Source organism: Pristiophorus japonicus, chromosome 12 (genome assembly GCF_044704955.1).
Source record: "Pristiophorus japonicus isolate sPriJap1 chromosome 12, sPriJap1.hap1, whole genome shotgun sequence".
In the NCBI taxonomy this organism is placed as follows: Eukaryota; Metazoa; Chordata; class Chondrichthyes; family Pristiophoridae; genus Pristiophorus; species Pristiophorus japonicus.
This window is the reverse complement of record NC_091988.1, coordinates 75,283,562-75,296,112: the sequence shown is the minus strand read 5'-3', so window position 1 is coordinate 75,296,112 and position 12,551 is coordinate 75,283,562. Positions and strand designations below refer to the sequence as shown.

Genomic DNA, 12,551 nt, shown 5'->3' with positions numbered 1-12,551 from the left:
TGTGCACTTGAAGTACCGTAACCTACAGGGCTATGGACCAAGAGCTGGAAAGTGGGATTCGGCTGGGTAGCTCTTTTTCGACCGGCATGGACACGATGGACCAAATGGCCTCCTTGTGTGTCATAATTTTCTATCATGCTTGATGCAACAAAATACAGGTACGCATTAATAATCTTCGTGTATGGACGTGATATTGGCAAATGAACTTCAATACTGACAAGTGCATATAGGGAGAATAAGGAGGCCACATACTACTCAGAAAATAAATGTCTAAATGGTGTAGAGGAGCAGAGGAATCTGGGGGTGCAGGTACACAGTTCACTAAAAGTTGAAATGCAGGTTAATAAGGGCATAAAAAAGCAAACCAAGCACTGGGGTTCATTTCTAGAGGGATAGAACAGAAAAGCAGAGAAGGTATGTTAAACTTGCATAGAACTTTTGGTTCGACCACATTTGGAGCACTGCGCACAGTTCTGGTCTGCAGATTATAAAAAGGAGGAACTGGAAAAGATACAAAAAGGATTTGCTAGCATGATACCAGAATGGAGGGGTTATACCTTTTGGGAAAGATTGAACAGGCTGGTGCTCTTTTCTCTAGAAAAGAGATGGATAAGGGGTGACCTGATTGAGGTCTTCAAGCTTATGAAAGGGTTTGATGGGGTAGCTGTAGAGATGGTCGGGGCGGTCACACTCGCAAGAGGCAAGACCTTGCGGCAGGCGCAGAAGTCTCGCCCCTTGCCATAAATTGGGGTTACCGCCCCAAAAGGAAGTGGAGCGGTAAATCAAGTGCTCCACTTCATTCCTGGGGCGGGAGCGGGGCGCACAGCTCAGCAGCACTATGCACTGGGCCGCGTAGCGTAGCCACGTATGAGAGACTGTTCCCTGAATTAAAGGGAAGGGCCCAAGTTGCATACTCTGCCTATTGGGAATCCACCTACCTGAACCGCTGGGGAACGGGGGTGCCACGCGATCAGCCTGGCACTCCAGCAAAGCGCCGGGCTGAGCGATCGCGGCATCGACCCCGTGGCCAAAAGCGCCACCGGAGCGTCCCCTGAAGCTGTCGCTGTTATCGCCCGGCGCGGCTTCAGGAAACAAAACTCAAATTAGGTGCTGGGGCACTCACAGCGGTATCGTCACGATCTCCAGGCGCAGGAGACCGGGACGCAATGCTGTAGCACAGGCGCTAAACTCCTGCCGAATTTAGTGGGAGTCGTTAGCGGCACCGCGCCCTGGGGGCACTAACGAGAAGCACAAGAGCTCCCAATTTCTCCTTCCATGTTTCCACTTGCGGGCGAGAACAGAACTTGGGGCCCATCAATATAAGATCGTCACTAATAAATCCAGGAGAAACTTCTTTACCCAAAGAGCGGTGAGAATGTGGAACTCGCTACTACAGGGAGTGGTTGAGGCGAATAGCACAGATACATTTAAGGGGAAGCTAGATAAGCATATGAGGGAGAAAGGAATAGAAGGATATGTTGATGGGGTGAGATGAAGAGGGGGTGGAAGGAGGCTCGAGTGGAGCATAAACACCGGCACGGAGCTGTTGGGCTGAATGGCCATTTCTGTGTTGTAACTACTTAGTAATACTTTGTAAAATGGAATTAATTTACATGTTATTCTATTTTATCACTATATATATATATATATATATATATATGAACAAGAGGTTAGATAAATAATTTGTCCAGTGCATTCGCTGGAGGCAAAGCCTGCCAACTTACTTGTCCTCCCACTCACCCCTCCCAGTGGACACTGGCATTGGGTCAGCTATCACTGGCCCCTCCGCATCTCCTTTGAGAATGTTCGTTCATTTGTGAACAAGGCCCTTGCCATCCGTGAGCTTATTGTGGATGATTGCATCAACATTGTGGCCCTGACGGTAACCTGGTTGAGGGGTGATGACACCTTCCCCCTTAATGAGGTTCCCCCAGCTGACTGTACCTTGCCCCACTTGCCCCACCCAAACCGCTGTGGTGACGTTGTGGCCCTCAATCACACCTTGGTCCGTCCCCCCTACTCCTCTAGCACTTTCTCCTCCTTTGAGCATCTCACCCTGTTCTACCTCTCATTTCGAATCATGGTTCTCTATCACCTGACCAAGTAGCACCTCAGGTTTCTCACCGAGATATCAGCACTGCTTTCTTCCCTCAGCCTCTGCACAGAGTGACCTCTCAACCTTGGTAATTCCAACCTCCATCTCAACTAGTCATGCTCCCTCTCCTCTGAGTTCACTGCCCTGCTGTCCTCCCTTAATCTCTCCTTCCATATAATTTCCTCTACCATGGTAGACTATACCTCCTCATCCTTCTTGACCTCGATTTCAAAATTCTCATCCTTGTTTACAAATCCCTCCATGGCTTTGCCCCTCACTATCTCTGTAATCTCCTCCAGCCCCTCAACTCCACGAGATGTCTGCGCTCCTCTAATTCTGCCCTCCTGAGCATCCCTGATTATAATCGCTCACCCATTGGTGGCCGTGTCTTCAGCTGCCTTTGTTGTTTCTAGACTTGACTATTCCAATGCACACCTGGCTGGCCTCACACCTGTTTGAAACCACAGTAAATGTAGAAGCTGGGGATAAGCCATACCCTGATCATTGACACTCATCTCCTGGTTACAAAGCGGTTTTTACAAATAGAATCATAGATTCATGCAACACAGAAGGAGGCCATTCGGCCCATCGAGCCTATGCCGGCTCTGTGAAAGAGTGATCCAATCAGTCCCATTCCCCCTGCACTTTCCCCATAGCTCTGCATAATTTTCTCCCCTTCAAGTCCAGCAATGCCTTGACTTTTAAAGTGCTCATCCTTGTTTTCAAATCCCTCTGTGGCCTTGCCCCTCCCTATCTCTATAATCTCCTCCAGTCCTACATCCCCCCAAGATCCCTGCACTCCTCCAATTCTGGCCTCTTGTCCATCCACTACTTCCTTCTCCCCCATCATTATTGGCCGTGCCTTCAGCTGCCTTGGCCCCAAACTCTAGAATTCCTTCCCTAAACCTCTCCACCTCGCTACCTCTGTTTTCTCCTTTAAGACGCTCCTTAAAACCTACCTCTGACCAAACTTTTGGTCACATGTTCCAATATCTCCTTATGTGACCTTGTTGTCAACTTTTATTTGATATCGCTCCTGTGAAGCACTTCGGGACATTTTACTATGTTAAAGGTGCTATATAAATGAAAGTTGCCATTGGGGAGAAGCTAAATGGGCGTGGTGTTAAAACTGGCGCTATCGTCCCATTCGCTCAGCCGCCCAACGGCAATTCCACCCACCACTGAATCAAATTGCTGCCCTGGCCGAGATTGTCCCAGTACGGACCAGGAATCACAGCTGGGCCCTTCCGACCTGTGTGGCCTTGTACTACATTGAGCAGTACCTTCGCACACTGAGCTATAATATCTCCACCTGAGATTAATAAGGGCTTTGCCTAACCGCGCTGTTATCGTAACTCTGTCTCCTCTTACCTTTCAGGGAGGAACGATGGCAATCTACGTAGCGAATGCGAGAAAGGCTGACATTAATGGGGTAATTTTTATAGCACCTTTGCTGTTACTGAATCCCGAGTCAACAACGCCTGTGAAGGTAAAAGCACAGCAGACTCTTCAAACACCCTGAACACTTCATGAAAATAATTCTTTCACCCCCACTGCCCCCGGGCTCAGTTTTCACCAATTGAAATTACCCGCTCCCGAAGGCCCCCAATTCTGGGTGGAATTCAGTTCCACCGGTACCCAAAGGGAACCCGGGACAAGCAGCTGCTCTTCACCCGGGAGCCGGGCAGCGAAAGGTGAGTTTCCCACAAACCCCGGCTGCAGCCCGAGCCAAATCGTGTTGGTCAATTTGAGGGCACTGGCAGAGTCCCTACTACTACTACTACACTCCGTTCCGCTGTGAGTAAGCGGTGCAGAAGAATACGGCTCACAGATTAAAATGATAGCCACTTTAAAAAAAAATAAAAGTCCCAGCCCGTGACCGTGTCCTTACAAATAAAACAAAGGGCAGAGGCTATGTGCCTCCCCCTAGGCCCCCTCGCTCCACTCTAGGACCACCACTGCTCACCGACAACTTGTCTCAGGCTGTCCCGGCGATCGGCAACAAGTTGGGCGGACGGTGGAAAATATCCATCAGGAACCCAGGTCCCGCCTCCCTCCCTCCCGCGCTGGCAGTGAGTGGGCGTGGAGAGGGGGGAGGGGGGAATCTGGCACGGGGCGGGAACACCATGCTCGGCCTGGCCCCTTTCCCCACCAACGTCCCACCTGCGGATCAGTGAGCTCTTCTGTCCAACTACTGCTGACATCTTGACCGTAGGAGCAGATACAACTAACAGTAGACATGAGAAATAGGAGCAAGAATCGGCCATTTCGCCCCTCGAGTCTGCTCCACCATTCAATATCATGGCTGATCCGATCTTGGCTTCAACTCCACTTCCCCGCCCGATCCCCATAACCCTGAACTCCCTTATCGTTCAAAAATCTGTCTATCTCCACCTTAAATATATTCAATGACCGATCCTGCACAGCTCTCTGGTGCAGAGAATTCCACTGATTCATGATCCTCTGAGAGAAGAAATTCCTCCTCATTTCCGTTCTAAATGGACGACCCTTAATTCTGAAACTATGCCCCCAAGTCCTAGATTCCCCTACAAGGGGAAACATCCTCTCAGCATCTACCCTGTCCAGCCCCTCAGAATCCTGCACGTTTCAATAAGTTCACCTCTCATTCTTCTAAACTCCATAAAGTACAGGCCCAACCTGCTCAACCTTTTTTCATAAGACAACCCCCTCATCTCCGGAATCAACCTAGTGAACCTTCTCTGAACTGCATCCATTGCAATTAGTTGGTTCGCTATGTACAATGTATAACATGCATGTGTTTTTATGAATGCTCAGTTCCTTAATAATTTTATAGAGATGGGAAGAGGATATTCCTTCCAACGAGCCCCTTCCTTTCTGATAGATTAACCCCACGTAACATTTTTTCGCCATATTCCTTAATCCTAGGAATGCATTAAACTGCCTCTTGAACCCAATTACACTGTTTCAATGAAAGAAGAAAAACGAATATTTATCTAAAACCTTGTGTCTTGCAAAACATTGCAAAGCAGCTTACGTACATTGAGCTGTGGTGACTGTTACCATGTAAACACAAGCAGCAGTCACTTAAAAAAATATATTCATTTTAGGAATGTTTTGCAAGACACAAGGTTATAGATAAATACTCGTTTTTCTTTTTTCATTGAAACAAGGCCGGCATTTATTGCCCATTCCCAGTTGCCCTGAGAAGGTGCTGGTGATGGGTCTTCTTGAACCATTGCAATCCATGTGGTGCAGCAGTTTGATACAACTGAGTGGCTTGCCAGGCCACTTCAGGGGGGAAGTTAAGAGTCAACCACATTGGTGTGGGACTGGAGTCACATGTAGACCAGACCGGGTAAGGATGGCAGGTTCCCTTACCTAAAGGACATCAGTGAACCAGGTGGGTTTTTACCACAATCCGGCAGCTTCAATGAGGGTGGTGGGGGTCTGGAACTGCCTGAAAGGGTGGTAGAGGCAGAAACCCTCACCACATTTAAAAAGTACTTGGATGTGCACCTGAAGTGCCGTAACCTGCAGGGTTACAGAGCAAGAGTTCGAAAGTAGGATTAGGATGGATAGCTCTTTGTCGGCCGGCATGGACACGATGGGCCGAAAGGCCTCCTTCCGTGCTGTAAACTTCTATGATTCTGTGAATGAGAGCAGATTTTTAATTCCAGGTTTTTATAAACTGAATTGAAATTTTCAGACTACCATGGTGGGATTTGAACTCACGTTCTCGGGATTATTAGTCCTGGCCTCTGCATTACTAGTCCAGTCATTTGAACATGTTCTCACAAAAAGCAATGAAATGAATGATCAATTAGCGTGTTTTTTGGTGGGGCAGGGTGTGGGTAATAGTTGAGGGAGGAATTTGGCCAGGACACTGGGCGAACTCCTCAACTCTTCTTTGAATAGCGCCAAGAGATCTTAAACACCCACCTGAACGTGCAAAGGAGGTCTCAGTTTTGTGCCTCATCCACTCGCTCAGTATTGAATGAGGTGTGGCAGCCGAGATCATGTGCCAGAGTTCTAAAGTGAGGTTTGGATCGACAAGCTGTGTGTGTTGTCAGTGTTGCTTTGGCCACTACCTCAGCCTAGCTGACACATTGGTCTAGCCTGCCGCCCTATTCCATAAATCTATGTTCCTTTAGATGAAGAAGTTCTGTCCGACTTCTCCTCACACTCCTAACTTTCTCACTTTAACTACATGCCCCCACTGGCACTTTAATCAATTTTCCCGTGTCGACTTTCTCGTTTTCTTACATAGAATTACTTAGAATATACAGCACAGAAACAAGCCATTTGGCCCAACAGCTCTGTGCTGGTATTCCACACGAGCATCCTCCCACCCATCTTCATCTCAACCCCATTAATCCTTTTAATCCTTTCTCCCTCATGTGTTTATGTAGCTTCCCGTTAAATGCATCTTTGCTATTCGCCTCAACCACTCCCTGTGGTAGCCAGTTCCACATTCTCATCACTCTCTGGGTAAAGATTTTTCTCCATTGGATTTATTGGTGACTATTTTATATTTATGGCCCTTGGTTCTGGTCTCACCTGCAAGTGGATACGTCTTTTACCTTATCAAACCCTTTCAAGTCGCCCCTCATTCTTGTAACCACAAACTCTTTGTTCTAAAGAAAAGCAAGTCCTCCTTTGTTAACTTGTCCTCAAAGAAAAGTCACTGACAATAAACGGCTACTCAGGTCTTTGTACTCAACCCTCGAATATATCACAACATCAAATTGTATTTTGATGTAACCCATAAAATCTAACTCGTTTCTTGCTCCGTGAATTTGATCGCCTGAGTCACAGCTGGACCTAGTGGCAAGTGCGTGTCAGGAATTAAACTGTGTAGTGTAGATCTCACCCAGGATTTTTCATCCCAATGGATGGAAAGTCCTATGAGGGTCAATAACCTTCACGCCTGAGTTCCTGATACACGCTCTGAACCAGGGTCTCAAATTTGTAGGAACATAGAACCGTTCAGCCCCTCGAGCCTGTTCCACCATTCAATGATCTGCGACCTAACTCCATGTACCTGTCTTTGGCCCATATCCCTTAATACCTTTGGTCAACAAAAATCCACCAATCTCAGATTTAAAATTAACAATTGGTCTAGCATCAACGCTGTTTAAGAACATAAGAATTAGGAACAGGAGTAGGCCATCTAGCCCCTCGAGCCTGCTCCGCCATTCAATAAGATCATGGCTGATCTGGTCGTGGACTCAGCTCCACTTACCCGCCCTCTCCCCGTAACCTTTAATTCCCTTATTGCTTAAAAATCTATCTATCTTTGACTTGAAAACATTCAATGAGCCAGCCTCAACTGCTTCCTTGGGCAGAGAATTCCACAGATTCACAACCCTCTGGGAGAAGAAATTCTTTTTCAACTCGGTTTTAAATTGGCTCCTCCGTATTTTGAGGCTGTGCCCCCTAGTTCTAGTCTCCCCCACCAATGGAAACAACCTCTCTGCCTCTATCTTGTCTATCCCTTTCATGATTTTAAATGTTTCCATAAGATCACCCCTCATCCTTCTGAACTCCAAGGAGTAAAGACCCAGTCTACTCAATCTATCATCATAAGGTAACCCCCTCATTTCTCGAATCAGCCTAGTGAATCGTCTCTGTACCCCTTCCAAAGCTAGTATATCCTTCCTTAAGTAAGGTGACCAAAACTGCACGCAGTACTCCAGGTGCGGCCTCACCAATACCTTATACAGTTGCAGCAACACCTCCCTGCTTTTGTACTCCATCCCTTTCGCAATGAAGGCCAACATTCCATTTGCCTTCCTGATTACCTGCTGCACCTGCAAACTAACCTTTTGGGATTCATGCACAAGGACCCCCAGGTCCCTCTGCACCACAGCATGTTGTAATTTCTCCCCATTCAAATAATATTCCCTTTTACTGTTTTTTTTCCCAAGGTGGATGACCTCACACTTTCCGACATTGTATTCCATCTGCCAAACCTTAGTCCATTCGCTTAACCTATCCAAATCTCCTTGCAGCCTCTCTGAGTCCTCTACACAACCCGCTTTCCCACTAATCTTAGTGTCATCTGCAAATTTTGTTGCACTACACTCTGTCCCCTCTTCTAGGTCATCTATGTATATTGTAAACAGTTGTGGTCCCAGTACTGATCCCTGTGGCACACCACTAACCACTGATTTCCAACCGGAAAAGGACCCATTTATCCTGACTCTCTGCTTTCTGTTCGCCAGCCAATTCTCTATCCATGCTAATACATTTCCTCTGACTCCGCATACCTTTATCTTCTGCAGTAACCTATTGTGTGGCACCTTATCGAATGCCTTTTGGAAATCTAAATACACCACATCCATCGGTACACCTCTGTCCACCATGCTCGTTATATCCTCAAAGAATTCCAGTAAGTTAGTTAAACATGATTTCCCTTTCGTGAATCCATGCTGCGTCTGCTTGATTGCACTATTCCTATCCAGATGTCCCGCTATTTCTTCCTTAATGATAGTTTCAAGCATTTTCCCCACTACAGATGTTAAACTAACCGGCCTATAGTTACCTGCCTTTTGCCTGCCCCCTTTTTTAAACAGAGGCGTTACATTAGCTGCTCTCCAATCCGCTGGTACCTCCCCAGAGTCCAGAGAATTTTGGTAGATTATGGAAGAGAGTTACAAACTTCTACCATCCATTGTGTGTAGAAGTGTTTCCTATTTCACTCCTGAAAGGCCTGGCTCTAATTTGTAGGTGTGTCCTTGAACATTAATCTCGATTGCTCAAGGGCAATGATGTCCTGCCAGAGAATGAGTGAAGTGTGGATCCAAATAAGGACATAGGGCTAGATTTTCCATTTTTTTTGCATGCATAACACCCAGATATTACCCATTTAGCCACAAAATGGAAACTGACGCCCATTTTTCAGACACTTATCGGCAAGCGTTACTTTACCCATGTGCGTAACGCCGGGAAAAATGATACCGCCCGCCCACTTTTTTGGGCGGAATCATCAGAATGGGCGAAACCAACGCCCATAATATCGCCCAGCATAAGTTTCCGCACGTAATTAATGTCGAGATTCAATAATACTGCCCGCCTACTTTTTTTTGTTGTAAAGATCACATTTGCCGAAACTAACGCCCAGGAGATCGGCGAGCGTCACTTTCACCACCTCGCACACATCTCGCCCACAATATCGTTCATCCAAAACGCCGCTCAGAAAAAGTGGAACTGTTCTGAACGAATCACAGCGGCATGGGCGCCATTTTTTAAATCGTAGGTCGCTTCATTCAAAAGGCTGCTTCAAGGGAGTTTGGATTGACTCTGGAGTTCTTCTTGGGTTAAGTGACCATCTCAACAGACATATTTTCAGACTCTGGACTATTGGGGGTTTACTGTAGGTGTATTTTAGTGAGGAAATGATTGCTTCTGATCAATCGCTATTATAATTTCATTGAAATGGGGCCAGCCATTTCTCAGCCTGCATCGATTAATACACAGATGCTGCAGAGTGCAAATGGCTCAATGTCTGATACACATCATTATGTGCCCAATGTAAGAAGTGCAAAAATGAGGAGGAGGTCCAGACCATACACACCCCGCACTTACAGGGAAAAGAGGTCTTACCTCGACATGTCCGAGCACACCTGCCTTCGGAGACTGTGCTTCCACAAGGTGGTGATCAGTGAAATATGTGAGCTCATCAGGCCACATATGCAGCCTGCCATCAGGACATCAGTGTCAGTCGAGGTCAAGGTCACTGCGGCACTGTCTTTCTACGCGTCCTGTTCCTTTCGGGCCTCCGCGGTCAAGATTTTCCCTCTGTCTCACCATGCCACTCATCACTGTATTAGACAAGACATGGAGGCCCTGTACACATGAAGGATGGACTTTATCAGCTTCCCCATGACCACGGAGGCTCAGACTGACAGGGCGGGAGCATTGTACCGCATTGCTAAGTTCCACAGGGTGCAGGGAGCTATACAGTGCACTCACATCGCCATGCGGCCTTCTTCTCAGGACCCAGAGCGTTTTCATAACAGAAAAGGATTTCACTCCCTGAAGGTCCATAACCAGATCATAAAGGCAGTGAATGCCAAATGTTCGGGCACCTTTGATGAGGTTCACATCCTGCGTCAGAGCGCTGACTCTGACATGTTTAAGAGTCAGCCACAAGGACAATGCTGGATGCTTGGTGATAACCGATATGGCCTAGCCACCTAGCTGATGACCTCCCACATTACACCACACCGAGGTCGAGAAGTGATACAACCAGAGCCACAGAGGCACAAGCAATGTGGTCCAGAAAACAATAACTGTGCTTAAGCAGTGCTTCAGTTGCCTGGACCACTCAGGAGGGGAGCTACAATACAACCCTGAGCAAGTAGCTAAATTCGTGGTCGTGTCCTCCATGCTGCACAACCTGGCTATCAGGAGGGGCCAAGAATTGCCAGAAGGGACTGATGTTCCGCCTCAGGAGAGAGAGGAAGAGGAGGACAAGGGGCTGGACGCTGACCTAGGGCCAGACATTCAGGCTGGCTATGCAACCATGCCCATGCCCCCCTCCAGATCACAGGAAAAGGCCCGTGTTAGCTTCATAGCTGCAAGACTCTTAAGTGAGAAACTGATATCTGAACGATTTGCCTGAAAGAACGTTGCTGTGAGTGACAACACTGACACACTGCTGTGTGTATGCAGCTCAGACATCAATGGTGCCCATCACCTTGGTGCCAGTTAAAGTGTACGTTGATTGAAGTTGTTTTTCTTAACCCTTTCATGTTAAGGAATCACCAGTGTGTAACGGTCCAGCTCTCTGAGATAATGCGCAACAATGTTATGTTCAATAAACAAAAATTTATACCATCATTGGTCTGAAATCATAAGTATCACAGGCAAAAACACTCCATCCCTGCCCACACCCCACTTTTTCCACCATTGACATCAATCAAATGGTCAACATGTCCAGCAACACAGAATAAAAATGCAAAGCAGGAGGGTGGTCACATTACAACAAATTGCACACACCCAGATGGAGATGTAACACAGCCATCACCTGCGCACATGCACCTCACTTTTCTTCCCCCCTCCCCTTCTTCTCCCCACCTCTACCCCTTCCCCTCCTCACTCCATGCCGAAGAGCTCCTCAGGCAGTGCCTCATTGGAGGGGATGAAGGCAGAGGTGGTGGTTGCACGGGTACGGGAGCGGGGGGTGCCGAGGGGCGAAAATTCTCTGATCCAGAAGCAGGATCTTGGTCCTGCCTCTCATCTGTCATTCGCAGTGGTGGTGCAGAACCTAGGGGTAGAGTGTCACGCTCCGGGACCACTGGGAGGCATGTGCCAGCAGTGTTCCTGGCTATCGCCTCCTGGGCCTCTGCCATCCGCGGAACGTATTCAGTCATGGTGGCCAGCTGTCGGGATGTGCCCCCCAATGCATCGAGGAGCTGGTCACCAATGTTTACAGTCATCCTGGACAACTGTACCATCTCTCCGCTCTCATGTCGCGCTTGTGAAACGAGACCTGCCGCGTACACAAAACCTCCGCGGGGTCGGCGTCGTCCTGGGGACAAATGGGGTGCCCTGTGGCGAGGTGCTTGTGGCCGGTACCTCCAGAGTGGAGGCGGAAATGACCAGAGGAGCAGTAGATGGCCTTGGGGTGGAATGGCTTCTGGAGCGTGGCGATGCAGGTTCCTCGAAGTCCGCGCTCTCATCCATGGAGAACAGACCCAGCGGATTGACAGGCGAGAATCGGAGCTCCTCAGCAGATGAAGGATCATCCGGTGAGTCTGGCCCCGCTTCCCCAACTTCTGGCCTCTGTGGTCTTTCCTGGGGCCGCGCTGCTGGCTGAGCTGCAAAACACAAATGAGGTTATTAGAGGAGAAGGGGGTGCTAGGGTCACAAGGTCATTCCTGCGCTACGCATAGCATATGCACGACAAAAGCAGCACTGCTATCAAGATCATCACAGACATCACATTTCATGACTATCAACACATTGTGCATTGCAATGATTTTCATTAGGCCAGCATTATTTCTAGCACAATTTTAGAAATCATCTATCATATGTGATTGTTCGAATATGAATTGGTGTGGCATCTATTAATTTTCATCACGCAATGGTGTAAACTTTACTCACCTGGCATCACTTCAGGGTCTGCAGATGCTTCCATGGCTGCCCGGGTGTTCTTCCCCATGAGTGCGAGCACCCGCTCCTCCATCTCAGTGATGTTGCTGGGGACTGGTGGGCCCCCCACCCATTCGCCTTTGCACGGACCTCATCATCGAGAGCTTCTTCTGTAAAAGGTGACAGGACGATATGGCATGAAATTATTGCGTGATATCATTGCTCGGTACCGTCACAGAAAAAGATACAACACATAACCGACAGAAGTAATCATGATTATTATGATAATTATCATTCTTTACCTAAAGACGTGCATCGTGACCACAGGCTTTGAGTAAAACATTCCCGGTAAAAATGAAAGACCTCACATCTGCTG

At 47.8% G+C, this 12,551-nt stretch overlaps 1 protein-coding gene across 1 annotated transcript in view; it reads left to right on the top strand.

Annotated features, from left to right (window-relative positions):
* The window catches only part of LOC139276781 (monoglyceride lipase-like), a 104,078-nt gene that overhangs the window by 47,991 nt on the left and 43,536 nt on the right, over positions 1 to 12,551 (top strand). The window contains exon 5 of the mRNA XM_070894785.1: positions 3,474 to 3,584. Within this exon, the coding sequence (XP_070750886.1) occupies positions 3,474 to 3,584 (111 nt within the window). The remainder of the gene's footprint in view (positions 1 to 3,473; positions 3,585 to 12,551) is intronic.